The sequence below is a fragment of the Rhipicephalus sanguineus genome, chromosome 9 (assembly GCF_013339695.2).
Source record: "Rhipicephalus sanguineus isolate Rsan-2018 chromosome 9, BIME_Rsan_1.4, whole genome shotgun sequence".
Classification (NCBI taxonomy): Eukaryota; Metazoa; Arthropoda; class Arachnida; order Ixodida; family Ixodidae; genus Rhipicephalus; species Rhipicephalus sanguineus.
This window is the reverse complement of record NC_051184.2, coordinates 27,275,102-27,301,439: the sequence shown is the minus strand read 5'-3', so window position 1 is coordinate 27,301,439 and position 26,338 is coordinate 27,275,102. Positions and strand designations below refer to the sequence as shown.

General features: G+C 44.2%; 4 protein-coding genes across 8 annotated transcripts in view; 3 read left to right on the top strand and 1 right to left on the bottom strand.

Annotated features, from left to right (window-relative positions):
• LOC119404834 (protein Hook homolog 3) overlaps positions 1–9,441 on the top strand; it is a 36,657-nt gene extending 27,216 nt beyond the window's left edge. For 4 of the 5 annotated variants that reach the window (XM_037671508.2, XM_037671506.2, XM_049419032.1 and 1 more), the window contains 2 exons: positions 534–658; positions 8,201–9,441. In XM_037671508.2, the coding sequence (XP_037527436.1) occupies positions 534–658; positions 8,201–8,219 (144 nt within the window). In that variant the 3' untranslated portion in view covers positions 8,220–9,441. Of the gene's footprint in view, positions 1–533; positions 659–5,111; positions 8,111–8,200 lie in introns of those variants that run through there. The other variant, XM_037671507.2, reaches the window with a different exon arrangement.
• A 227-nt stretch (positions 9,442–9,668) lies between these two features.
• On the bottom strand, positions 9,669–11,453 carry LOC119404837 (SOSS complex subunit C homolog). Its single transcript, XM_037671511.2, has 4 exons — positions 11,333–11,453; positions 11,135–11,213; positions 11,020–11,041; positions 9,669–9,933 (listed from the first exon to the last, which is right to left on the bottom strand). Exons 1-4 carry the CDS (start codon positions 11,361–11,363, stop codon positions 9,766–9,768), a joined length of 300 nt encoding a protein of 99 aa, XP_037527439.1. The 5' UTR covers positions 11,364–11,453; the 3' UTR covers positions 9,669–9,765.
• Positions 11,454–11,568: 115 nt separating this feature from the next.
• LOC119404838 (DNA polymerase epsilon subunit 4) lies at positions 11,569–12,275 on the top strand. The gene is made up of 4 exons (XM_037671512.2): positions 11,569–11,798; positions 11,880–11,964; positions 12,061–12,102; positions 12,189–12,275. The coding sequence occupies exons 1-4, from the start codon at positions 11,625–11,627 to the stop codon at positions 12,200–12,202; spliced, it is 315 nt and encodes a 104-aa protein (XP_037527440.1). The 5' UTR covers positions 11,569–11,624; the 3' UTR covers positions 12,203–12,275.
• Positions 12,276–12,322: 47 nt separating this feature from the next.
• Positions 12,323–26,338, top strand: part of LOC119405404 (mutS protein homolog 5) — a 33,306-nt gene continuing 19,290 nt past the window's right edge. Inside the window, exons 1-15 of the mRNA XM_049419388.1 lie at positions 12,323–12,564; positions 12,654–12,780; positions 12,852–12,932; positions 12,999–13,076; positions 13,147–13,268; positions 13,937–14,043; positions 15,662–15,697; positions 16,328–16,410; positions 19,880–19,925; positions 20,396–20,534; positions 21,339–21,401; positions 23,073–23,153; positions 24,865–24,921; positions 25,471–25,543; positions 25,627–25,736. Coding sequence (XP_049275345.1) covers positions 12,484–12,564; positions 12,654–12,780; positions 12,852–12,932; positions 12,999–13,076; positions 13,147–13,268; positions 13,937–14,043; positions 15,662–15,697; positions 16,328–16,410; positions 19,880–19,925; positions 20,396–20,534; positions 21,339–21,401; positions 23,073–23,153; positions 24,865–24,921; positions 25,471–25,543; positions 25,627–25,736 — 1,284 coding nt within the window. The 5' untranslated portion in view covers positions 12,323–12,483. The remainder of the gene's footprint in view (positions 12,565–12,653; positions 12,781–12,851; positions 12,933–12,998; positions 13,077–13,146; positions 13,269–13,936; positions 14,044–15,661; positions 15,698–16,327; positions 16,411–19,879; positions 19,926–20,395; positions 20,535–21,338; positions 21,402–23,072; positions 23,154–24,864; positions 24,922–25,470; positions 25,544–25,626; positions 25,737–26,338) is intronic.

The window sequence follows — 26,338 nt, the reverse complement described above, 5'->3', positions numbered from 1 at the left end:
TTTGGTCATTGACAAGGTTTATAATTGCTGTGCTGAGATATCATTTAGAACGTGGTGAATTTTGCATTATTTTTGTTAGTATTTCTTCCAGGAGAGCAAATATCTTTCAAAAGTTTGAGGCTGTTGTCTTGGGAGTTGGAGGTAAATACCAAGGTACTGATCGGGATATGTCAGTCGCACGCAATGACGCCCAGTCGCATACAACACTTGCTAAAAGGAAATTTTGTGAATGCTGGTTGTTCTTTAAATGTAATATTCAACATCGCCTCCTAGTAGCTTCTTAAAAAACGCTGCCATTCAATAAAAAGCTCTTCCCATGTGTTAAAGCCAGCATTACATTATGATCAGCCTGTTCCCAACAATGCATGGGATATAGTGGGCAAGAGATGTGCTGATGCTCCTGCTAAATAGTCAGAAATGTGGAGGAAGTTAAATTTCTTTCTCTGCCGTAACGGCAAATGCAATACTACCTGTGCGCAGTCATCGAGCATTTCTTTTTTTCAACTTTCCGCGACTGGCCCTCTGTGTTGCAGGGAGCGAAGTCACAGCAGAGGTCGGCCGAGGAGCGTATCGTCCACTTGACCGGCGGCCAGTCTTTCCTGGCGAGGCAACGTCAGGCCACATCCAAGCGGCATAATGTGCCCGGTGTTCAGACGAGGTGAGCCTTCTGTTCACCCCCTTCCAAAAATGAGCCGGTTGAATTACGCCTTTTGTCTTTATCCCTGTGTCTGCATCGCATCCAGTTCTGTGAATCTTTAAAGGGCCCCTAAGCAGACTCTGAAAATACAAAGAAGGAAAGCGTTATTATCTCCTGGCATTCCTCGTCTTTTTGGCACAATTTGTGACGCCAGCAGCCTGTTCACGCAATGTCATGAGGAAATAAGCTCTCGATTGTTCCATATAGTATGAGATTCCATATATCAGTTGTAAATTGTTTCCTGCCCTGCTTTGTCATGCAGTCGCATGCTCGTTTTTCCTTGTCTCGCATGACTGTTATTCGTTATCAACTGATTTCACTTTGTTTTGTACACTTTTGACTGTGCAAGCAGAGATAACAGCGCATAGCCTAAAATTGCGAGATCCAGATAGGCTCAACACTTAGTGCTGATGTTGTACGCGTGTTTTATGAACAAATAAGTGGCGAGGATGAGATAGCACCTGTAGGAAGGGTAGTGAAGGCGAGAAAGAAACCACTCTTTTGTCTTTGAATACGGAGTGGTTTAGGGGCCTTTTAAAGGGGTCATGAAGCACCCCTTGGGCTTGTTGAAAAAACACATCCAGCGGAAAGCTGACACGGCTATGAACTGCTCAGCCATATATTGCAGTCGTGCGCACCGTGTAAAGGCTACAAGCGGAGCGCGAAGTTGCCATTTTCTCTGGCGCCCTCTTTTCAAACAGAGGACGGTTCTCACTTTGTCGGTGGGCCGTGTCTGCCAGTTGACGTCGCGTATCTGTTTTTCCGCGTCACAAAAGACATGGCATCCTCATTGGCCGATAGCCGACATAAATTGAGAGCAGCGTTCGGATCAGATGTGCTTCTTGCCACAAGGTGTCGCCACTTGCCAGCGCCGCACGCGAATCACAGCGAGAGAGCGATCGCGTTTCATGACGCGTGCTGACGTAACTTCTTTCCCCTGTGCCATCCCTCCCTGTGTAACTTCCAGTGCACTCGTCGTGACGAGAAAAGAGAGAAAGCGCTGGAGAGCGTGCACCAAACCCCTGTAACTTCGCTCGTTCTTGACGGATTTGAGAAATTTTTGCGCCAATTGATTCGGGAGGCAGTAAACTCCGATAATGAGGTCATTAGATCATTACTCGGAGAAGTGGTTTATGACCCGTTTAACCCTTTTAGGGTCGAATTTTTTCGCGAAATCCAGTCCAAAAATGTGTAATTTTTTTATTGCTGAAATAAATTTTTCAGACGATCCTATTTAAGAAAAAAATTGTCTAAAATTTTTTTTCGTGACCGTAAAGTGACAAAAAAATCAGTTTTGTTGTTACATACATATATATGGTTTATTCGTAGTAAAATCAAGCAGATTCCTAAAAAAAGCTTCACAGTTTTTTATGAATAAAACTTATGCATTGTATTAAACATAGCTCACAGACATACAAAAATAAGCGCACCAGAGTACGTTTCCGGTTAGAAAACGCTCGTGCTCTAACACTTAAAACTTTTCAGTGTGTGATAGTCTTTGAAGCATGGCTCCCCGCGCACCCGTTTCAGGTGTCGCTCCTTGATCGTCATCGGAGTCTGAACTCGTCAAAAATTATCGTCTGACGAACTGAAATCCAATGAATCAGATTCTGATTCGGCAATTGGGGAATAGTCCGCATCGGAAGAATCGCTGCTCGACTCACCGGCAGCAGCGCAACCGGCGCGCGCTTCCATAGCGTAAGCGAACTGCGTCAGTGAGCGCACGGAAGAAACCTATGGTTCTGCTCCCGTCCGAAAAGCAAAGCGAGTGAAAAAGCTACAGTAATACTTCGTCTTATCGCCAACAAGACGTAGTTAGTTTTTCCGAGACCCCTAAACAGGAAACGCAATCACAGCGGCGTCGTTTGTGTAATTTAGCGCCGCACGGAAACAGATGTAATCGCGCGCCGGGGTGCAATAAATGAGAGAGTAACAAGCGGTCACCCTTTGAGAGATTAGAAACCAAACAGCCATCAGCTTTGCGGGCGCAAGAAGCGAAAACCACCCGAAGGACGAAACCGAAACAAGCCGGACCGCGTGCACGCGTTCTGATGCGAGACTACAAGCCGCCGCCTCTTTGGAAAGAAAGAAAAAAAAGACGGAGAGACATTGGCGCATTAAAAAATTACACGTATTCCCGAAGTGTGGCAGCACATTCTAAGCAAGAGAAATGGGAGAAGGCACGCGTTTGAAACCAAACCGCGCCGTGGGCGCTCTCGGTTGCGCAAGCGATAGGCGGCACGCGGCGCGCCATTTTGCGAAGCATAAAAAAAGCAACAACGGAGAGACATCGGCGCATGAAAAAAATTCCACGTATTCCCGAAGCGTGGCAGCACATGCCAAGCAAGAGAAATCGTCGAAAAAGGCGCGCACTTTAAACCAGCTGCACCGCGAACGCGCTCGGATGGGCAAGCGATAGGGCGGCGCGCCATTTTGGGAAAGCGAAAAAAAAAAATACAACGGAGAGACATCGGCGCATGAAAAAAATTCCACATATTCCCGAAGTGTGGAAGCACAGGCCAAACAAGAGAAATGATCGAAAAAGGCGTGCATTTTAAAAATAAACGCTATGCCGTACATGTACGACGAAAACCCTTTGGTACCAGGAAGCTCTGCCGTACATGTACGGTGAAAACCCTGAAGGGGTTAAAGAGTGCCTAGGCTCGGGCACGACTATTCTAGCATATACTTTTCATCTGTTTGTGTTTGCACCATTTCGTTGCTTCTAATCTCCTTTGCTACTCATGCTTACTGAATTGGGGCTTGTCGTGTTTGCCGTGAAGCAGGTGTTCTTTTTGACAGTTCAGTTTATGCGATAGGGTGCTTGACAGGTCAGGTCTGTCATCCGGTAAGTACGGCAATAACCATACTGTCATGCTTGGCACATAACCATTTTAGTCTGCAAGACCTGTATTAGCCATTTTCATCACGTTGCTGTATGCACCGAGCGACTTGCACAGCTAGGATGATTTCAGACCCTGGTTCACTTACACAGAATAGTAATAATACTGCAGCATAAATGGTACGGTATTACCGGCATGACCTTATTAGTAATTGACAAAGCTTTCTGGATCAAGGTAGCAGCCTGAAGTTTTCCTGCAACTTAGGTCCCGTACGCGAAAATATTGTAGATTTATTTATTGTGTCCTTTCGTTTCTCCATTGTACCGCACTATTTTGATTCAGTGAAGAAAAATAAAAAAAAACATATTGCATCTTTCTGACTAATCAGCTCACTTTCTTCGATGTGAGCAGCATAGGATGCATAGTTTAAATTGTAAAAAATGAAAAATTGCCGATGTGTCTTAATTGAATTGTGCATCTGCAACAACGAAGACATGCCTATTTTTTGTTCTGTGTCTTTCTTGTTGTTAAAGGAGCACGTTTCATTAACAAGCCAAAATTGTTGTGGACTTTCGCTCGGAACAGGCCTGCTGGGAAAGAGTTACAATCCGTGATATTGAAAGCCAACAAAAAACATTTTCTGTGTCACCAAAAATGGCCTCGGAACTTCTATACCTAGCAAAAAAAAAGCAAAAAACACCACACTGGAACCAATATTGTTTCATGTAGTGAAAGGAATTTCGTTTACTAAGAAAGATGCATCAGGGTGCAGCACCTAAATACAAAAGCAACCAAATTAGAGGCAGTTCCGTCTAGCTGGCAATTTCTTATAAGTGTTTTTTGTTTACTGAGATTCTACCGGTATGTGTGCCTACAAACATGCACTGTTCATTTGCATTTGCTTGAACATTGCATTGCAAGTGACCTGTTGTCAAAATTAGTATTATCACTTGCATGTGTGCAGTCAGCATGCCACGTTAACCTTGCGTAATCTTGTACTGCTGTCACGCTTCTTATTTATTGGTGGTGTGTTGCTGCATGATGACAAATGCATGACTTGCACTTGTGTCCCAGCCATTGTGTTAATTCTTTGATCGAGCAGTGTTAATTCTTACCACATGTGTAGAATATGTGTGGCAAGCTATCCACTTAGTAAGTGTGCTCATAAATACAAAAATAGTGGGTGTCTTTGTTCATACATCCTGTATACTTGAGGCTGTTTACCAGTCCTGAGCTAATCTTTCATTAATCGATTTTTGTGCCTTGTAATATTGTAAAGATTATAGTTTGCAGAGATGAAAGAAAGTGAACTAAAGTAACCTTACTGGAGTGTCGACAATGTTGTCATCTTGACAGAACAGGTAGAACTGTTTTGTTAATTGCACCCCCTTATCATGCGTTAGTCTTTAATGTCATGCAACCTTTGTAGTAGCCGCATTAAAAAAAAAAAGATTTGCATGTTTTGTGCATTCGAGTAGGGTTTCTGGCTGTCATATTCAACTGCGAATATTTAATTTCTGCACCCTACCCACAGCGCTTTCTTTTCTTTTTGTTTTTTTCTGTGCTTGCAGTGAATTCTTTGAGTGAGAATGCGTGAGCCTGTGTGTGTCTTCGACATAACCGGACAGACAAAGAAAAAAAAAAAGCATGAGCACAGCCTACCTTTGACCGACCGCAGCTACCGCAAGTGCTCGGTCAGCCGACCGTCCCGTGCCCTCCGCTCAGCATGAAGGCCTGGAGCTCGAGCGCCACATACCTGCATCATCCTGTAGCTTTTAGTCTCCTGCCATCTCTCTTTGTGTTTTCACTACACCATTTTTTTTTTTCTGTATCATCATTGCTTCTCTGTACGTGGTGTGCTTGCTTGTACCAACATTCCAATGTTTTGCTTAATAGCTGGTGCCTATATAGTCGGTGAAAATAGAAGAGTGCAGTAGCGATTACACAACTGTTATTAAAAGGCAATCGGTGTAGGTGTGTCAGCTAATAACTTTATTTACTCAACTGTAACGTGCACTTGTTTTTCAAGCTCAAAAGTGAACCTGCGATAGGCGCTCTCCAAATTCGAACTCTGCATACGAATGGTCAGTTTTCTTTTTACTGTGGACATTGTTGTGTCTCGATGGCAACAAATTTTTCATTTCCCGCGCGAGAGCAAATCGCCGTCTCTTTACTTATCGTCAGAATGTGACGAGGGGCGAAGAATTGAAGATCGAAGCGCATGTCGCAATCGAGGGCACTGCATTTTTCATTACTAATTGCGAAGACAGGGTGTGCGTTACAAGTCAGTAAATACGGAATGTTAGCTCACTTCCTTCAAGCCATGGTGGTGGTGGGTTTTACATATTGGCACCTCTTGAAAAATGCGTCTTGGAATGCAGACACGTGGAGGATAGCTGCAACAGGGTTTTATGGATGTAGCTCATTCCAAATGCTTTGGTTATCACTTATTGCAGTAGGATGAGTTTAGGAATGTTTTACTGTTTTAGAAGTCTTGCTAACACTGTTTGCAACGGACATATCATGTCACCAATGTGCTTGTTGTTATCTACACGCCCAGCACACTGCACAAAAGTTTGTTCCTGGCAGCCTTGTTCCCGGCAGTGTTTGATGCATATTATACTATATGTTTGCTACTTTAGAATGTTCACCTACATTAATGGAACTACGCTTGATGTATGCCAACTCGAAAGTGTACTATTGAGCAGCAGTTACGCACATCTGCAAATTGTAACATTAAATCATCGATATTGTGTGGACCGTATCGCTGTGTAGAAACAGCCCATGCCATTTTGTGCATATATTTTTATGACCGCTGTGGACACCTGTACGACATTTCCAGAGCATGTAAATATTAGATTTATAAAAAAAAAGGCTTCTCATTTCAACCATACAATGTAGTAGAGCTAAGGTAAAAGCATTACAGGTGGTAAACATTTCTGTGTCAGCTGCAATCTTAACTTTGTGAAGCAACGTTTTTCTGCCGGGAGCACAAGCTGTCATGGCGAATGCCCATAACGTGTTCCAACCTGTTCAGCCGCTGAAGGTTTTAAAGGACCCCCAAACAATCCCCAAACATTTTCTTTCTATTTATAGTAAACACGCGCATTGTGTTAGAAATAAAGGCAGCAACAGCGGGCAACCCCGAAATATGGAGTTAACATAACTGGAAATATATATCGTTTCAAAACCAGAAAAAAGCGTGAACATGACGCTTGTAGTGGCACGTTATTCATGTGACATTTAAACAAGTACCCGGTGAGGTGGTGAGACTGGCCAGGCTGAGAGGAACGAAGAAAAGCAATAAACGAGTGGCAGCTGTGTTGTCGATCATCAAACTCCTCTAACTCTGCCAGTGCGGTATCATTAAAAAAAATTATTTTGGCTTGACATTGTTGTGAACTTGTACACACACTATATATAATGAATTCTCGACTTCATTGGTGGTTTAGGGGCCCTTTAAAGTCTTTTTAGGAGTGAAGAATCGCTCACTTGCAAAGGATATCACTGTTTAATGCTAGAATCTCCTGCAACCACAACAAAGTAGTTCACATACAGTCTTTGTTTGTTAGCTGTGCAGCGATAGACTGTACAGTACAAGCAAACAAGGCAAGGCCCACCCTGTGGCCAACATTTTTACAAAAACGTTCACCCACATTGCCCACTTTCAAGTCTTCATGTTGTTGCGACTGCTTTGTTAGCTTGCACAAGTTTTTATGGCATCTTTCGCAATGCAGCCATTTTACGCGAGGCTCAGCTTTTTTTTAATGTTAATGGGTTCTTGCTACGCTAGCTTGCTAATTGCATGCAGTGCAGCAGAGGCTACGGGCCTCTTTGCCCAACCAGAACAGAGAACCACAAGAAAGGCTTTTCCACTCTCCACTTCTAATCATTGTTTGCATGGTGCCTGTTGAATGGAAAGCTGTATAAAAGGATTAGTGGTGTCCATTAGGCAAGTGCCCTACTCTCATAAGAATACGCAGCCGCTCAGACAGCACATATTTGTGACACAAGCCTTACACATTTGTGTGGGTCTTTGCTGCACTGTGTAAAGTTGGCAAGACAGCATATGGCATCTTTCCATGTCCGGCCGGCATATCCCACAAAAGAAATCTCTTCCGTTATCCGAGGAGTTGTTAAGGATATATATCATCAGTCTATGTTAATAACTGCACGCTTTTATATACACAATATTATGGCGTTTTAGAAACCGTTGACGAGATTTCAGCAAGCACTGCCGTTGTTTCATGTACTTTGAGATGCATTGTTTTTTCTACCAAAGTGCAATTGAATGAATGATGTGTCGCTGCAGTTGTAAGATTTTTATTTTGCGTTGATCTTCATTTTACCTGCAGTTTGTGTATCACAAGGTCATTTTATTGTTTTGCAACTGGTTTTATACTCGAGGAAATAACAACCTAGGCTTTGCAGGGGTGAAAAAGAGTGTATTCATATCTGTACATACATAGTATTTACGTTGTGTTCGAAATTTAGCTTGTTTCGGTAGGGTGATTTGCCGGGTTATTGTGTACGCGATATTTATAGAAAAATAAAGCTGTCAAAAACCTGCTTGCGTCGTACGTCGTGCCCAAAAGCATGCGTGTGTGTTTCCTTGTAGTGGTATATGTAATTGAAACCTTTTCTTTTTGTCCTTTTTCAGAACTCGGACACAGCACTGAAGTTTGTCCGCTGTGTGTTTTAGTTCATGTAGCTTTTCCGGCAAGCTCTAGTCATGTTCAGAAAGTACAAACACAAGTTAACGTGGAGATCTCTGTTGCGGTTCCATTGGTGTCTCAACGAAAAGAATGTCCACGAGTACACACTTTGTGCACTGCAAGCCTTTTAGTTTGGAGCTTTTTATTCACATGTTATTCATTCTATCACAAAAATGTGTTTCATTTACCTGGATGTGTAAGCATCTTTCATGTACATACACACACACATTCAGCTTGTCACTTGCACACAGACAAAAGAATAGACGCAGAAGCTCAGTTCCTTTATTTTGAGGTGCATCAACTTTGTACTACTTGAACCGTGCATCAAATTGCCATGTGCGCACAGCATAACATTGGAAGCAATTTGAGTGTGCTCACAGCAACCTGGTAAACGCGTAAGTTGCGGCAAGTTATCAGCCGAAAAAATTCAATGCTGGCAAAGAGTTCACTCCTTCAGTTGAAAAATCTTGCAAAACAATTTCTGTCAAAGATACACAACTAATGAGTGAGTTGTAATATAGCTAAAAAGTCATGACTGACTGGTGGGTCACGGCAAGTTGTAATCTATATAAAAATAAGGAAGGAGGTTTTCACGCAAAAACCAAGACTTGCTTATGAAACGTGTCATAACGTTGAGGGTAGAGGAGGGGTTTTTGATTAACCTTTACTACATAGGGTTCTTCAGTGTACACCTAAACTTAAGTACATGGCCCGTTTCTTGCGTGTTGCCTTCAATGAGATGCGGCCTCTGTTTTCGGCATTCGAACACACAACCTTGTGCTTAGCACTGCAATGCCATAGTCATTAAACCATCACAGCAGGCGAGTAGTAATTGGAAACTCGGAAAGCATACAAATGCAATTGAGTATTTTCTCTCGTTGGGTGCAAGAATCCTAATGTTCCACAAATTCATATATACCGTATTTACTCGAATCTAAGCTGATGTTTTTTTTTTCGAAAAAATGTGCGAAAGTGGGGGGGAGGGGTCTGCTTAGATTCGAGTACAATGATTAAGTTTCGGGGGTCGGCTTAAAATGGGGGCCTGGCCTAAGATTCAAGTAAATACAGTAATTACTGCTGAACGGAGTGGCAAGCAATGCCCCTTTTTTTGACCAATCTAGTTCTGCTTCACTAATGCTTCTTAGCAATTGCTGTTGCGAGGAGTTGCCTGATAAACACGCCTCCAAACCACTAGGCCCTCTGCATTATGGAACTAATGCCCGTTAATTTGTGAGTTGGCATTCAAGAGCAGGAGCTACTTTCATTCATGCACAGCTGAAATAGAGGTTTGGGTCTAATGTTTATGGACACGGGGCAGCATGACCAAGTTGCTTTAGAGCACACTCGAGCAATGCGTGCCAAAGAGTTAAAATTTTTGCCTTCCGCGCTACAGGAGAGCGAATGGGCAGCACGTTGCAAGTTCATCGGTTATGTATCATGTTGCATTCCAATCTCGGACAATAAAGAAGGCGAGACAGTGAGAACACTTGTTGTCCTGAAGGTTGTATTGCTAGCGAACGACAATCACTTGTCGAAACCGCGGCAAAACGGGCAGTATTAGGTTGCCAAACGAGGAGTCCTGCGGTATGAAGAAACCGACGGAACTGGAGTGGGCGTGTTGAAGCGCCGTCCTCTGCGACGTGGTCAGTGCATGGGCATCTGTCGTGTTGGCCGTCGTCTGGAAGCCCCAAAAGTGTGCTGGTCAGCTTTCCAGCCAATGTACGAAGCCGTACTGGTACTAAGTGCACTCGCAAGACAAAGAACACCAAGGATACATGCAGGATTTTTCTCTGATGTTTAGCTGCACACATAGATATCCTTAGGCTTGTGTATATGTGTACAGGTATCCAATAAGTGTCAGGTGGAACAGATAGCTGCATCCGTATTTTCTTGGTGCCCTTTGTCTTGCAAGTGCGCTTCATACTGGTGCAAGAGGATTGTTCCAACTAAACCAAATTACATTTCTCTTCAACATATGAACTCGTATCGATACATTATTCTATTTGAATTGAACTGTACTGACTGGCTACTCATAGCCCTCACAGTCCTTAAAAGATTATAGTCCAGATTTAGTACTCCAGTACCGCAATTTGCTGAATCACTAGGAGCTTGACCTGATGTACTCTAGGGGTCAAGTCTTCAGGACAAGGATGCCACGACAAATTGTGAATTTCTGCTCTATTAGTGCATGATCCATCTAATCTAATGAATAAATGCGTAGGTTGCAAGATTAATACAGGCCTGGACTTTGGTAATTTACGACTACGTTCTCGGACCAAGTGACTTGAACTCGGTTTTTTCCGCAAATCTCTAAAATCCTGGACAATTTTGTTTCCGATGGTACAGCTTCAACGCGAAATGGTGATTCGCGCCTCTATATCAAATGGTTGCGGTTTTGAGTGACACATTCACCATTACGGTTATGAGGCGCACCCTAATGGAGGGCTCCACATTACCTTTACAATTCGGGGTTCTTTAAGATGCACATAGATCAAAGTACACGAGTGTTTTTGCATTTCGCTCACAATGAAAGGCGGCCGCGGTGGGCGGGAATCGAACCCGCGTCTTTGAGCTTTGTTGACGATCCATGCAGCTATCAAAGACACGATACCTCCTTGACACGTTACCCTAGTTGATCCAGCAACATAGCAACAAAGTTATGGAGGTCTTCAGTCGAGTTAACCTACTGCAGGTAGAGTATATAGTTTTTTTACAAGCGGGAGACGCGCTGGCAACAGCTAAGTCTTCTTTCATACAAACCTACCGCAGAAGGTAGCGCCGCTGGGCTGTAATGAAGAAAGAAAGAGAAAGGCGAAACGTCCGTGTTAATGTCATGTCCAAACAAGGCTCGGTCGCCGAGCTCGCATTTGTGGGCAAACCTTGCGTTCACTTGGCCCTGCTTGAGGAGCAGCTGTTTCTTCTGTTGAAGCTCCTCGAGAATCTTGCGGTTCTGAAGCTCTGCAAACAAAAATTGAGACAACGTGACCGGAGTCGAGAAACTCCTCGAGGATGGCATGAACGCATCCCTCGATTATCGGCTAAACGTGAAGTTGAAAAACATTTTAATCTCGCGATACCTTGCCGGGCTGTCGGCGGTTGAAAAGCCATCTTGCGTTGTTTTCGGTTTTGATGTCGCTGACGAGTGCGTCTCTCGTGAAGCGATCGCGACTCCGTTGTGCTTGAGAAATTCGAACGAAGTTGTGCTCGCATTGATCAACATTTGAAACTTTTAGATGACCTTACTGAACCTAAAGGCTTATAGTCCTACCCATATTTAAAGAAAGAGTACTGTATTATTTTGTAAAAGCGGTTGATTGTACACGGATGGCATGTCGCTAACCATGGCGAGCGATTGGCGGGCGCGCGAAAATGTCCGCTAGTATGGAAACTGAGCAAAACGCCGAGCAAGACGGCGCTAACAACGCGGAAAAAGTGGAAAAACTGTGCCGTTTTCCTTTGTCACGAGTCAAGAACATCATGAAGCTCGACCCCGATGTTGTGCTCGCCAGTCAAGAGGCCGTGTTCCTGGTCGCGAAAGCTACGGTGAGTTAATCGCGTCTCGCTTTTTCGATGTGCGTAGAGATGCTGTGTGTTTGTACTGCCATCCGTCCGGTGTAATTACAGGAACTGTTCGTTGGCGCCTTGGCGAAAGAAGCGTACACGTTCACGCGACAAGCGAAAAAGAAAACTATGCAAAAGAAGGACGTCGGTGCGTGTAAATACTTATGTTTCGCCATAGCGCGGTACAAGTTGGTGGAGTGTACTACATGCTAAACTGAGTGTCGATCGTTTTCATATTTCGCAGATTCGTCCGTGGAAGCCGTCGAAGCATTCGCTTTTTTGGAAGGTTCGTGTTCAAAACTGCGCACTTTTGAAGTCATTAACAAGCTAGTATTGATGACAGTTTCAGTTATAATTTAATGTTCATTTCAGGGACTCTGGACTGACGGGCCGCCGCACGTACATCTGCCTCTAGAGCTTTTCTTCTGTAAATAAATTACCTGTTTTTAACGCAAGAAACAGTTCCGGTTTGATTTTTTTCAGCATTTTTTACAAATTTGGTAAATCTCTGATGCTTTCAAATTTCGATCTTATTTTTCGTCTGCAACCTAAGAGGCAGTGCGTGCTGTGCGGAGTGTCTGAATCACATTTGCGTAGCACGCTGCTGTACGATTGTAATGGTTAAATCTCATTGAAACTGTTCGTAGTGTATTGACTCGCCAATGCCATGCAAAGCACAACACTGTCAACTGTGGCAACTGCTGATAGGCAGAACGAAACCACCACAAGTGACGATGACCCTTCGCAGGTATGCTTACGCCCGTTGACTTATTTCCCACGTCTCGCCCTCTTCTATACACATTCAATTCCATTCTTATTTTTTTACTCGTATTTAAGGTCATTCTCAGCCTCGCATGGTCATCGAGAAGGTTTGGAGCTGCCTACTATGACAGCAGCACGTGCAAGATGTACCTCATTCCTGACCAAGAAGATCTACCGCCGGTACACTCCCTCTTGTTCTCCGGTAAGTTCTGTTTGCAGACAACTTGGCTTGTGACGTTTTGTTCGTTTACTAATCTGACTTCATACGCCAAGTGCTGCGAGAAGTGAGGCCCTCTTGTGTTCTTCTGAGTGCCAAGTCCGACGAGAAGTTGATGAAGGCCATTAACGATTTCCGTAAGGGCCAGCTTGGCTTTCACAGTGTTGTGTGGTACGTACTTAAACGTCCGATTTCTTTCTTAGTGTCGTCCGACAAAGCTTCGTCGAACACGAGGTCCTACAACAAGGAGGTTATTCGCACCCTTCCTTTCAAGGACTTTGGTGAGACCAGTTCCTAAATTTCTCGTATGTTCGCTCGTGCCTGTATACTGAATTCTCGTGCTCCCAATAGCATACGAACCCAGCAGGCACAGGCTTCTGTACTTGAAATTGCCCAACATGCCGAGTGGACTCTCTGACGAGGCACGCTACGTCTTCATGGCATCATTAATTGACTTCAATGCCATTGCCATGGTAAGACTTTATTTCTCACGCAATTGTGGTGGGTGCCATGATCACTCTAAGAGCAACCTAATATTCTCAAACGACGCGCAACCTTGTATGGGAACTGTGTTGTCATAGTGCAGACAAGGTAATGCTGCACATCAATGTTGCTGGTTAAATCTTATTGTGGGGACATTCAAGAAACTCCGCATGAATATGGTGAACAAATGATTCCGTGTGTGTCATAATGTTGTCATAAACTTGTGATCTTGGTTGTACCTTTCTGTACATTGAAAAATTGCCAATATTTGAGCTAAAACAAAAGCTTCATGTTCTGTCATGTAATTTTTATAAGTAAACCCCACTCTTCAAATCCTGGGTTAATATACAGTGTAAAGCACCAGTAAATGGCTATTGGCTGTGTACTATCATAATGATATGTGTCTGTCATAATGTCTTGGTGGCTGTGACTTCCTGCGGCTGAACATGATGTTGCAGGTCTGATTCCCAGCTGTAGCGGCCACATTCCAGCTTTGGTAAAACACAAGAAATGTTAATGTGCCGCATGACATATATAGCGCTAAAAACATGATCACACCGAGGGCAGGGACAGTCTGAGTGTTCAATCACTTAATCAATCACTGGTATGTGTTAATTGGCTCAATAGAAAATAAAGGGGCTTGCTTGGACTGTTTCAGGTTAGGTCTGCTGGTGCCTTGATAAACTATCTTGGTCAGTGCAAGCTTGACTGCCTCCAAAGCTCACAGGACAGCAATCTGATTCGAGGCATTGTGACATGCAGCTTGTAAGTGGAGAGGCAATGTGATGTTTTCGTGATTTTGTGTTAGGCCAACCTCATTGATAGAAGTTTTCGTGATTTTATGCCTAGATATCACAGAACACTTCCCTAGATTCTACACGGGGCCCCCGAATTAGTGGCCTTGGGCTATTACGGCCGTCAGTACATTAAATCGAATACCGATTATATCAACTTCCCATGGCACTCTTTGTAAAAGCTTATTTAGTCATTATCTTTTGTTCAGTTCTGCAGGCTTGCAAAAGTTATATCCATAGCACTTGTACTCCATGAGAAAGACCATCAGCACTTGTGCAGCATAAAGCAGTACATCCGACTAGCATGTAACAGTCAAAAGGTTAGAACTTTCTTTTTAGTACGAATGGTTTAATGGTAATATCGCAGGTGGCCACCAGACAAAAGCTGAGAGCCCTCATTCACATTTCGGCATCATCATCAACTGCCCAAAGGAAAATTTAGGCACTTATACAGCTGTGCTATGTCTTAACAATTGAAAATGTCTGATGCACATCACACCATGCTCGCAAGGTTTTGAAGACATTGCTCTGATGTCATTTGGCCACATGTGTCTTACATGATAGAAATCCAAACAAGACAGGAGTTGAGAAGAAGACGGAGGCCTGAAGCGATGAGAAATCGTTGAAAATGGTTTGTTACTGGATTGGTGTGCAAAAAGGGGGAGAAAAAAGAAAGAAAAGGAAGAGGGGGGTGCACGTACCCAAATTGTATAGGGGTTTTGTTCATGTTGACAGGTAAAGGTGTGGGAGGGGAGGCATTGCACTCAGTCATGATTCTGCTGTGGTTGAGAAAAATCGTGCCATTGTAATTCTCCAAGAAATACATCACATGGTGAGCAGCAACTGAACACGAGAATTCCTCATGTTCACTTGAGGTTGGTAGAGAGAGAGCAAAGCATACATACATAAACACGCTGCTAAGAAAGGCAGTCGCTGCCTTGATGAAGACAAACCACTTGTCGAAGCAGTAAAGTAGCGAGAAATTTTTTTCGGGGGGAGGGTTTAACCATACTTTACGTGTGTTCGTGCATGTGTATATATATACACATGCAAAATTGAAAAATTTTGGGTGGTGGTGGTTTGAACCTCCCCCCTCCCCCCCTCAGCTAGGCCACTGTGTCGAAGAATTGGCTCCAGCGACATTACCTGTTCAATGATTTTTCATCGATTACGCGATAGTCTCTCTTGCAAAAATTATTAAGAGAAATTGTAGTGCTAGTGTCAATGGCTAGCCAGAAGCACACGGGCAGTAGTACATGGATTTGCCCAAGCTTTGTCTTTCTGGCTTTAAACACTTTTGTGACTTTGCAGATTGAATGCCTTCAATAGAATATTGCATTGTAAGAGCAAGAGCTTGCAGTAGTTATGCATTTGCATAAAGTCCTATTGCCTTGCTGTGTCTAGGGATCTAGGAGTGCTTTAAGAATTATAAATCATCATAAATGCATGTCAAGCCAGATGCATGTCGTGTTTGCGGTAGCCACACGATCTCGGCACCGGAATTGCCTCTGGTGATTTTCGTGGGAAACTAGGGTTTGGTTCAATTCTCATGTTGTTACGAGCTTCTCAGTACAGAATTTTTCTTTCAGGAAAGATCGCATCCGCATCAGCCAGATGACACTAGGGTAAGCTGAAGCAATTTATGACCGGGTATAAAACGGAAAGGTGGGCTACTTGGTTTGACTGCGCAATGATAATTTTGCGCACGCAACACGAAGACACAGACGAAAAGTTCGCAAGGACCGTGCTGGTCCTTTTGAACTTTTCATCTGTGTTCTCATGTTGCGTGCGCAAAATTATCATTATATGACCGGTTATGGCTCATTCAAGGCTATGGCTCAATGATAGAGGTCACACAACCGATTGCGATTGGCAGCGACAAAGCAAGTCATGGCGCTAGTGCTGCTAGTGCGACCTACCTTTGGGAAAACAAAAGGCCCCACGATTGGTCGTGTTCACGTCTTTTCGCATTGCAATCACCACAAAAAAGGATGGACGTCCTGTTCCTGCGCTTCTGATTGGCTCGCAAGGTTTGCAACTGCAGTCGCGTGACTTGAAAATCAAGCAGCGAGTGATTGAGCCAATACAGTTGCTTTTTGACGAAAGCAACCATCTTCGATTATTTGCAAGCACCTCGGTCATGCGATGACTGTGAGTCAATGGTGCGAATGAGCCTTCAGTCTGAATTGAAGTGCCACACTCTCCCACTTGTTTCACTGACAACTGTGTCTTTCATTTTTTCTTGCAACAAACAGCTGCCTGCAGATATTCAAGGAGGAGTGGCACCCTTCTGTCTACAAGTTTGGCATTGCTGGCAAGGAGGGTCTCTCCTTATTTGGTGAGGCACTGTAACTAGTGCTTGTGATCATAGCATTGTCCACAACTCATGGAACTTATGACGATAGGTCTGCAAACATAAACAGAACTTGCTCAGACTTGTTCACAAATCTCTTTGGTTTTTTTGCTTGGGGCGTGCTCAGACTCACTGAAATTCTACCCAGCCGGGCTCTTTCAAACTGAAACTTGCAGGTTGATGTGAGTACGAGTGAGTTGACTCGCTAGTTTCTCAACATCTGGTAATGACTGAAAAGGCATAAACGATGGGAAAATTGTAAATAGAGACAAGTACGTCTTTGTTAGCACTCTGGGAGGATGTGATTGGAAAAGCCGCTGTCCTCAGTAAATCGGCGAACTGCACTGGCAGGCACGGCACTCTTGCAGATGGTGTTGGGTGGTGTGGTACTACAATACTTTAAATTTCGTGAAACTGGGTTTCCTTGTGTGTTGAAGTGCAATGAAATTAACATTTTTATCATGATTAGTTGGCTATAGCTATCACAGTGATTCCACTCCTGCGCCAACTGCGCCAAAGTGCGCCAAATTGTATTTACTGCGCCATCCTGATAATATCGACAAAAATTGCGCCAAACTGCGCCAAAATCTCGGGTTTGGGGGCGTCTATCACCGGCAATCGCATCGCCGGCGCGTCAGAGCATGCGCAGCTCGATCTTGGGGCTGCCAATAAAGTCGCAACCATAGACCAAGAATTATTCCGCTGAATAAATAGCGCTCGCGCGTGCGTTCCGAGTGAGCCACGATGCCGTGCACGGTGCCGACGCAGCTTCTGTTCTACAAGTCGGCTCGACAGCAAAACGCGCTCTCCGCAGAGGCTCGTGACGTCTAGGCTTATTGGTAGCGAGAAAGTGCGACGGCGATTCATCGGCGGACGTCGTCTGTTCCAGAAACGCTGCTGGTAGCTCGTTTCAAGCGTCGCACGGCACGTAAGGAAAGCATTGTTCAGTTATAACTACATGCGTGCCGCTAAAATGTCTGTCACTTCTGTTTCCGGACATGGCGGAATGAAATCTGGGATCGCTCGCAATAGATATATGGGACAATATCGAATTTTCCTTGCTTCGCGTTTATGGAAGAGCACGCGAACGGTGGAAACGCGTTGACACTTTTCCTCAGATATACTTTATCCATGGATCTTCATCCAGAAGAGCTTTTTCGTAATTCCTTCCACCAGCACGCCCGAGTTTGTAATCACTCTGCGGTAAATACCCCCTAAAAGGCCCTGCCCTTTCGAGCTCACGTGCTAGGGTTCCAATTCGAATTTTTTGCTTGCTTTTCTAAAAATGTCATCTCATTAGTAAAGGCGTATCTCCTGGTCGGAGCAGCCGCAAATGCGCAGCTGTCAGTAGCGGGCCCATCGCTGGCGGCCCATAGTGAAGCGGCTACGCCATGTTACACGTCCACCCCTCGCTTTCAGGGCTCAATAGCTAACGGCTAAAAAAACTCAGTTTCACTTAAGGGCGAAGCAATTAATGCGATACCAAAAAAATTGTATTGTTAAACTAAGTAAGGCTAGCAGCTAACTCTTTTGGATCCGATCTCGTGTAACTCAACAAAATGCTGGTTTAAGGGAATATGGCCGCTCCAGGAACCTAAGCGTTTTCTTGCTCCGAGTTCTCTAAACGCGAAGTAAGCGTTGAGAGCACAGCAAGTTTACGAGCCATCTCCTGATGCCTCGAGACAGCGCACGCGCAAGCGACTGCTCCCTTCGAACGATGCTGTCCCCCCCCCCCCTCCGCTCCCCTGGCGTCTCTTCATGCTCCTTACGAAAGACGGGCGGGGCGTTTCCTCTCTGTTTGATAAGCAATCGACGGCAGACCCGCACGCGGGAAGATGTTCTCATGCGCTGTCCGTGCGACGGAGACAGACGGCCGGCTAGTTTAATCTTTGCTTCAGCCGCGTTCGTCGCCAGCGCTCGCGAGCTTTTACCCACGGCTAGAATGTGCGTGGTGATGTTATTAATTTGGACTTTATACGGAAAATTACGGCAACGGCGACGGCAGAAGTCCGCCGAGAGTGTCCATATAATTGCTATCACAATAAAATCTTTTTAAAAGTTGAGGAGCCATTTCACTCTGTGAAGTGGATAAGCGAAGCTGTTTCGCGCATGGCACAGAGGTGCCATGGTGGAGGACAGTTTGGTATGTAAGGCCAGGCTGTTAACGTTCAATACACAATATTAATGCGAAAGCCTCAGATGCTTTATCAAACACGAAAATTGACCGTCGGCAGCGTCAATCAATTGATGCAAAAATAATCATGTTATGGCGTCATCATCACGTCATAGATCGTCAAAACTTGTTACATCATCATGGCGTCATTAGTATCGATCGTGATGTCACGTGATGACGCCATCACATGACATCGTCACTTTACACTGCTTCTGTGATCGGTGCGCCGATCATGGAGCTAGCGCAAAACCAGGTGAGGTGCAGTAAGCTTGCAGAGAGGGAGGGGGAGCATCAACCCGTCGATCGAGAAGAAAAAGAACCTGGCTTTCGTCTTGGGGTTGTCTTAGGAGAATGCATCAGGGACAGTGTGGCTCTTGGGGATTGAGGCACTGCTGTACATCACGGCGTTTGTCATGTCTGCTGATAACCACATAGGTGTATTTAGAGTGCTATTTCATAAAGTACAATTTTCTTGACCCGGTATTCTGTTTATTTGCTAGTGTCGAAAATAATCGCCGAAGAGGTTAATCCAGAACACTCAACTGCATGAGCCCTTATTTTTTCATTAGCGAGTGAAATATGGAGTTCTCCTGAGCATAGGCGTGCGCACGGTTCCCCATCGGGGGGGGGGGGCGCGAAGGTTCATCGCAGCGCCCCCCCCCCCCACCCACTCTACAAAGTCAATGTATGTGTATGGGGCAGATTTTGTGCCCCCCCCCCCTCTTAGGTGACTAGAAGGGTCAATGTACAGGGCAGATTTTGCGCCCCCCCTCTAAAGTGATTAGGGGGCGGCGGCCGCCCCCCTGCCCCCCCTGTGCGCACGCCTATGCTCCTGAGATGATTTTTACCATAAGATTTGCCATGAATCGAAATATTTCTAGCCTACATAAGAGCCCCATAATAATATTCAGGTGCCTGAATGTTAATGCAATATGCTTCTGTAGTGCACTCCAGGATGTAAAATTCGCTGCTCCAGAGTGCTCCCAGATGCAAAATTATCTGCTCCAAAGTGCTCCAAGATGAAAATTTTGCTGCTCCAAAGTGCTCCAAAACGGAAATTTTGCTGCTCCAAAAATTGCTCCAAATCAGAAGTCCTTGGTAGCATCACTGCTATCATAATCTCAGGAGCCTATACCACAGTTTTACCTTGATGGTTTCAGTAGTGTTTTATCACATTTTGGCTCACTTAAAAAAGCTGCACCTTGTCAAATGTACCTCCTTGAGACTGCAGAGCACTATCAGCTTAGCCTTTATTGTTTTTATTTTTTTCCCTCTTCATAGGTCTATTCAACCGCTGTAGATCGAAGGTTGGATCGAGGGAGCTGAGGTGAGCGTTATATCAAGAACCACTTAGTAATTGTATGTATCGGGCAAGCTAGCCAAATATCTTCATTAGAAGAAATGCCAAAGTAAGAAAATGCCGTCATCCTAGTCTATGCAAAGGGATATATTCAAGAATCGATAAGTTATAGGCACTGTATGTACTAACCAGCAAAAGCTGAAGTTGAGTGAGCTCCTGTGACAGTGATGCATACTATTAGTACACTTTGGTTACCATAACTACTGTATAGGGCAGGATGGTTACAAATTGGGAACATTGTTGCTTCTTAATGAACCACTCGCTCTCACAAAAAAGAGGGAGAAATGCTTTTACGAAATGCTGGACACGTTAGCCTAGAGGCTTAGTACAAAAACTTGGTTTGTCACTGGAATCATCTTCTTAGAAGCTAGTATATAACTGTATCCAGCGTTTGTTTGTAGAATGCACCAACTTCTGTTGTTTCTATTTGGTCACAGAAAGCTTTTCTGCCGACCCACGAGAGATCTAAGCGTCCTCCAATCACGGCAGGCCACTGTCGCCTTTTTCACTGTCCCAAACAACCAGCCCATTGTCAACAGCCTGCGAGAATGCTTGGCAAACGTCAGAGATGTGTCGGTACGTCCGCTTTGGTTAATTACTAGTGCCTAAACTGTGCATAGTGTTTAGTGATCAGTTATTTTTTTTTTCTTGCAAGACAATCTGCTGAGCTGGAATTGCAAGAAACTGTGATATGGTTTCCTCAGCTGTCAACACGTTGAGTGCTACTAAATTGAAGTAAAACGATGAGGACAAAGAGGTATTGAAGTGTTACACATTATGGGCTGCCCGAGAACTGAGGGTTATAGTCAGAAAGTATGCAAAAGCACCAATAGTGTATCCAGTTGCTAAAACTGCAAAACAGCATGAGTTAGGGTTAGAACTATGAAAACGGCACACCATGTTCACAGTGATGAGGATCATTATGCAACTATGCTTCCATGGGCGTGCGCACGGGGAGGAGGGGCAGGGGCGGGGGCACCCCCCCCCCCTTGAACATTGCAAGTAAAATCTGCCTTGTACATTGACTTAATGGGGGGGGGGGGCGGTCTGCGATGAACCTTAGCCCCCCCTGATGGGGAACCCTGCGCACGCCTATGTATGCTTCCGTTACCTCAGGACAGGAATCCAGGCTCTTTGACAATACTTTAGCGGTGGGCTTGTAACACTTTCTCTGTGTGAGTTTCATTTATTTGTCAGTGCCAAATGTAGAAAAGGTCCCATTAGTGTCTGTTCATCCTGCTCCATAAGTGTTAAAGTTAACTCTGTTAGGGCCCTTGCAACTAGGGCCTGTGGATGTTTATCGCTGTTTTGCAAAAAGAAAACGTGCTTACTGAAAGAATAATTCTGTAACACGATTCTCTATATTGTCTTTTTTTAAAGGGAGTTCTCATGCGGATGAGCAAAGCGGCTGCCACCGTCAACGAATGGAAGACATTCTACAAGGTGTGTGATCGGCCTTCAGTTACACTAGCACACTCTGTCACCTACACTGGTGCATTCTAGTGCATTCTGTTAAATCTATTACCTATCTGAGCAGGCCCGTAGCCATGCGAAATTTCGTGGCCCAAAATTTTGGTGAAGTAGGTGTTTTTACCAAAATTAAATAATAAAAATAGGTATTTCTCTCAAATAGTCAGTGTTTTCAGCAAGTGCCCCCCCCCCCCTGAAAAAAAATCCTGGCTATGGGCCTGTATCTGAGTAATATACCAAGTTGTTACTCTAGCATTGCAGTGTTCACAGATTCTGATAAAGTAGTGCCTTGAAAGCGTTGCCTTGAAACTTGGACTTGTTGAGCAGTGCATCTTGGATGTGCAAATAACACTATGCCGACAAACGGGGCTGTGTTTGTGCTATTTCTGCTTTAATTTCACATGCAATGTTCATAGAGCTGCAGAGTAACGTCATCCTTTTCTCAGAGCATGTGTGTGTGATTGACGGTGCAGCTGTTTGATAAATAGCTAACAAGCAAGTTTCTAGTGAACGGTGCATGAGAATCTGCCTTGTATTTGGATGGTAATGGTCCCAATAACAGTGAGAAAGATCATGCCGTCTATAACAATAAAGAAAGTATCATTCCATGGGACAACTTGGGCATCTTGCGTGGAATGTTGACAAACAATTCCAGTCCTATGTAGAATGCTGGGAGCTGCTACCGTTGCCAATAATGTTTTTTGTTTGACAAAGTGCTCATTCTTAATGCTTTGCTCATGTAATTTCTATGGAAATTTACAAGGTGAAGAACGCTTCTCATAGGAAAGCTTTGTAATTGCCTCTTGACTGTTACAGTACATTGGAGACCAAATTTTCGTTTTCGTAACAGTTTGTACAGTGAAATCTCGTTGATGCGATTCTGCATAATACATTTCTCGGCCTGATATGTTTCTCTTTTTGCTCCCGGCCAACGTTAATCCCAGCCAAACGTATCTCTGAGATTCTCCTGTATCCAGCATGTGCCCTACCCTGGCCCTATTATACATCGCCACCGAGTGATGATGTATAATGACCCATTACATTTGAGTGTAGTATTTGCGCAGCATGCAATACATGCCAGAAACACATACAACCGAAGATACAGAATCTACTGATGCTCTCTTCTGGAATTTTGTATCTGCTAATTTAAACTTGGAAGTACCATATTTTCTTGCATATAACCCGCCCCTGCATATAACCTGCAACCCTAACTTCAACTCTACAAAAAAGAAAAACGCTATGCATATAACCCACACCCCCACTTTTTAAGCACATTTTTCTGTTTTTTGGCATGGGTTATATGCGAAAAACTAGGGTGATTGGTGTTTTGACATATTCTCTTATACTTCCAACTGTTGTCTCATTTGTAAAACTATCTTGTAATTGTACATGAATGGTTGTTTGATATGTGTATTAAGCATTCTCGCTGTTTTGTCGCACTACGGCATCCTGATGTGGGCATCGGATACCTCAAACTGTTGCTACACTCTACAACTGTGGTTTGAGAAGAGTGTGAAATATCTGCCTCTCTTGTGTAAGGATGGATAGAACTATCCAGCAGATATTGTAATGATAGGAAACAGCTGATAAGTACTACTTCCAGCATAATTTGGCTTACACATTATCCTTTCGTTTCGCCCGCAGACTTTTGTAAATGTGGTTTCCATCATCGGCATTTGCCACTCCAGCCTTTCGTCTGACAGCAGCATCGACATCCTCGTGAAGGTAAGCTTGATGATTGATTTGGAAGCCTGGCACTGCTGCTCACTGCGTCATCTTAGCCCTTTGACACGCTTTATACACTATTGTGTACACCACTTGTTTTTGCAAGTTGTGTCGACTAGTGCCAAAAAAAAGAGCAAGATACGTTGATGCTTGGATGAGTTGAACCTCCTGTGTAATAAATGTGTCTTCATTCAACTTTGTTTTGCAGCGTACTGTCGAATACAGTAGAACCCCGCTGATACGTTTTTGAAGGGACCGCAGGAAATAAACGTAAGAGACGGGAAACGTAAGAGCCGAAAAACAGGAAAAACGGCAAAATATTTAGTGGTACAGAATTTTATTTCAATTCTTACGAGCAGCACGAAAATTGGCGCGCTCAGCCGCGATCTAGTCGATGGATAGAAACGCGGAGCTTAGGACGGCCTCATCCACAGAAATGTAATCAACGTATGTGATTTTTTTTAACACCAACAGCTGTAGGCATGAAAGAACCAAGCACACGCAATCACGACCGGCGCGGCGAGTCCGACCGCGAACCGCACGCACGACCGTGCGAGCTCCAACCAGCTCGAACTCCTCCCGCTCTCCGACAAATAACGATGATGATGAGTCTACGCCGACGCGATGGCAGAAGTGAATGCCATCTCGAAGGCCTTGCTTTCGCAAGCAATTACGTCATACACGCCATGTTTGTGCAATACAAATCTCAAAGGCTATGCTTTTGTCAATAGTAAATGCCAATCTCGAAGGCCTTGCTTTCGCGGGCAGTTACGTCATAGACGCCATCTTTGCAATTTGAATCTCGAAGGCCATGCTTTAGTTTGCATCAATTGAAAGATTCTGTTGCTTGCGCCTCTCATGCGGCTAATATTACGGTCAAACGAGGCCAAGCTGCGTGAAAATGCCCCATGGCGGCTCTCTTTGGTAGTCACTCGGTCGGCTCCGAGCGCACTTCGCGACGTATCATACGGGAACGGTCCGACAGTTACGACGTAACAGCGGGGTTCCCAATACATTGAATCCTATGGGAGCTATGCCGGGACCGGCGGAAAACGACGTAACAGCCGGGAAAACGCAGCAGTGAGGAACGTAACAGCGGGGTTCTACTGTATAATCACTTTGCTGAAGGTACTACCATTTTCAACGAGTCGTTCGACGTATTGCTCTCTGTGAGCCACGTCAGAAGTATAAGTTTTCTTTGCTTGAAATGAACATCACTGAAAGCAAATTTGTGCTATATTTCTAGCCTGATATTTGATTCTATTCATGCAAAAACAGAACACGAATGACTTCAGCATAAATATGTATATGATCACAATTTGATTAGGACTGACTACTATAAACCTCTAAATCAACCTACTATTATATATGCCAGAGGAGTACTTGCTTTGGAAAAGTTCTTGAAAAAAAAACATTGAATCTACAGCGCAGCCTTTAAAAAAGATCTCTGTGACTTAGAAGCGTAGTTTTGCTCGTCAACCTCTGGTGTTCACAGTTTGATGCCGCTTGTGTGCTACATGTGTAGGTAAATAACCGTTAACAAAGTAGGCATATTCCTGAAAAACGGGTAATCATGGTAAACACTTAAAAAAAGCTGGTATCCCCCATTTTTGCATCCTGGAGAAATTTGCAAATTTGCAAAAGTTTATGGGATGGCACGTTTGCTTTGTCAGGCTGATGTCGAGCTGTGTCATGTCGTTTTTCTGTTCAGATGACATCTCTACGAATCGAGGACCTTCTGCGAATCACCGCCCTCATCAAGAAAACGGTGAGTTTACAAGTTTGTCCGCGTCGACGTGCTTGGCCAAGGCAAAGAAGAAGGTGATGCGAAAACATCACCTCGTAGCAGTTGCACTCTGCTCTTTACAGCACTACCTGTGGGATCGCTCCCCCAGTCAATCTGATGCCTGCCCAAGTTTGTCAGTGCCTACTGGTAGTGCGTTGCAGGAATCCTAGAGGGCTTTGAGAGAGTATTATAGTATGAGAGAAAAATAATGCCAGTGTCCTTTGAGATTTAGAGCTCCGGGCATGTACGTTGGCGATCAAAAATTTTACCTCCCAGCCACTGTTGATGCTATGACAGAGAACAGCATTGCATATGCAGGAATTTCATAAATCAGAATAGTTATTATAAAAGTTAGCTAAAGCTTCTTCAGGGCTGGTAAAAGGTTGCTAGCTTTTAAGTAAAAACACTGTCAGTGAAGAAACAAAGTTCTCCATAATGCTCCTCAGCACTATGGAGAGGGTATGACACGCATATTTCCACGTCGGTGGCAGTAAAAATTGAGTGAGCCCTTTTTTTTCCGTTTCACTGTAGCTCGACTTTGAGGAATCGCAGGCGGCAGAGCGGTTTGTCGTCAACCGGGGCATCGACAGCACGCTCGACGAGAGTAAGTGCGATGTTTCCGTCATCTGGTGCGGCACTCGCGTGCGTTGAGAATGCTTGTTGTTGATGCTCCCCTGTACCTTTCAGAGAAGCGTGTCTACAATGGTCTTCCCGATTTGCTGACCCGCATTGCTTACGGAGAGCTGGAGAAATTGGACCCTGAGATCACTGATTGCCAGGTCGTTTACTTGCCACAGGTATTGGGCTTTCATGTCCTTTAGAAGTGTAGACATTTAGGCGAGTTGGTTTGATCCCATTTTGATGATTTGGTAGTGCAACACTAACAGAGATGAAGAAAGAACGCACAAGGACAAGTGCATACTCACAACTGAAATTTTATTGAAAGGAAGAACACTTATATAGAAGAGTACAGTGCCAACTGCATATCACCTGAATTTACAAGACACAGTCTAACAGATGATGGCTACAACTACCCATGAATCAAGTCAAATCTTTATTTCCACCGTGTACAATTTTATGGATGGAGGACAATGGAGAAAAAGCTGCCGAGAGGCAGCTTGACTAGTCCGCAGCCCAACGTAATGAATGGCTTGTGGGCAACAGCTATGAAAAACAGTCAATAAACAAACGAAAACATATCATTAGTGCAGAATAAAAGTAATACACAATAACCCAATAGAAAGAACATACAAAAGCACGATGCCAGCATAAGTGAAATTAGTTTTCTTCTACACAAATATAGATCTAAGTTTAGCTGAGGAACAACTGAGCAAATCAAAATTAATTAACTGAAGGTGGTTTAGCAATGACAGTAAAGAATAACACAAACGCTCTGTGC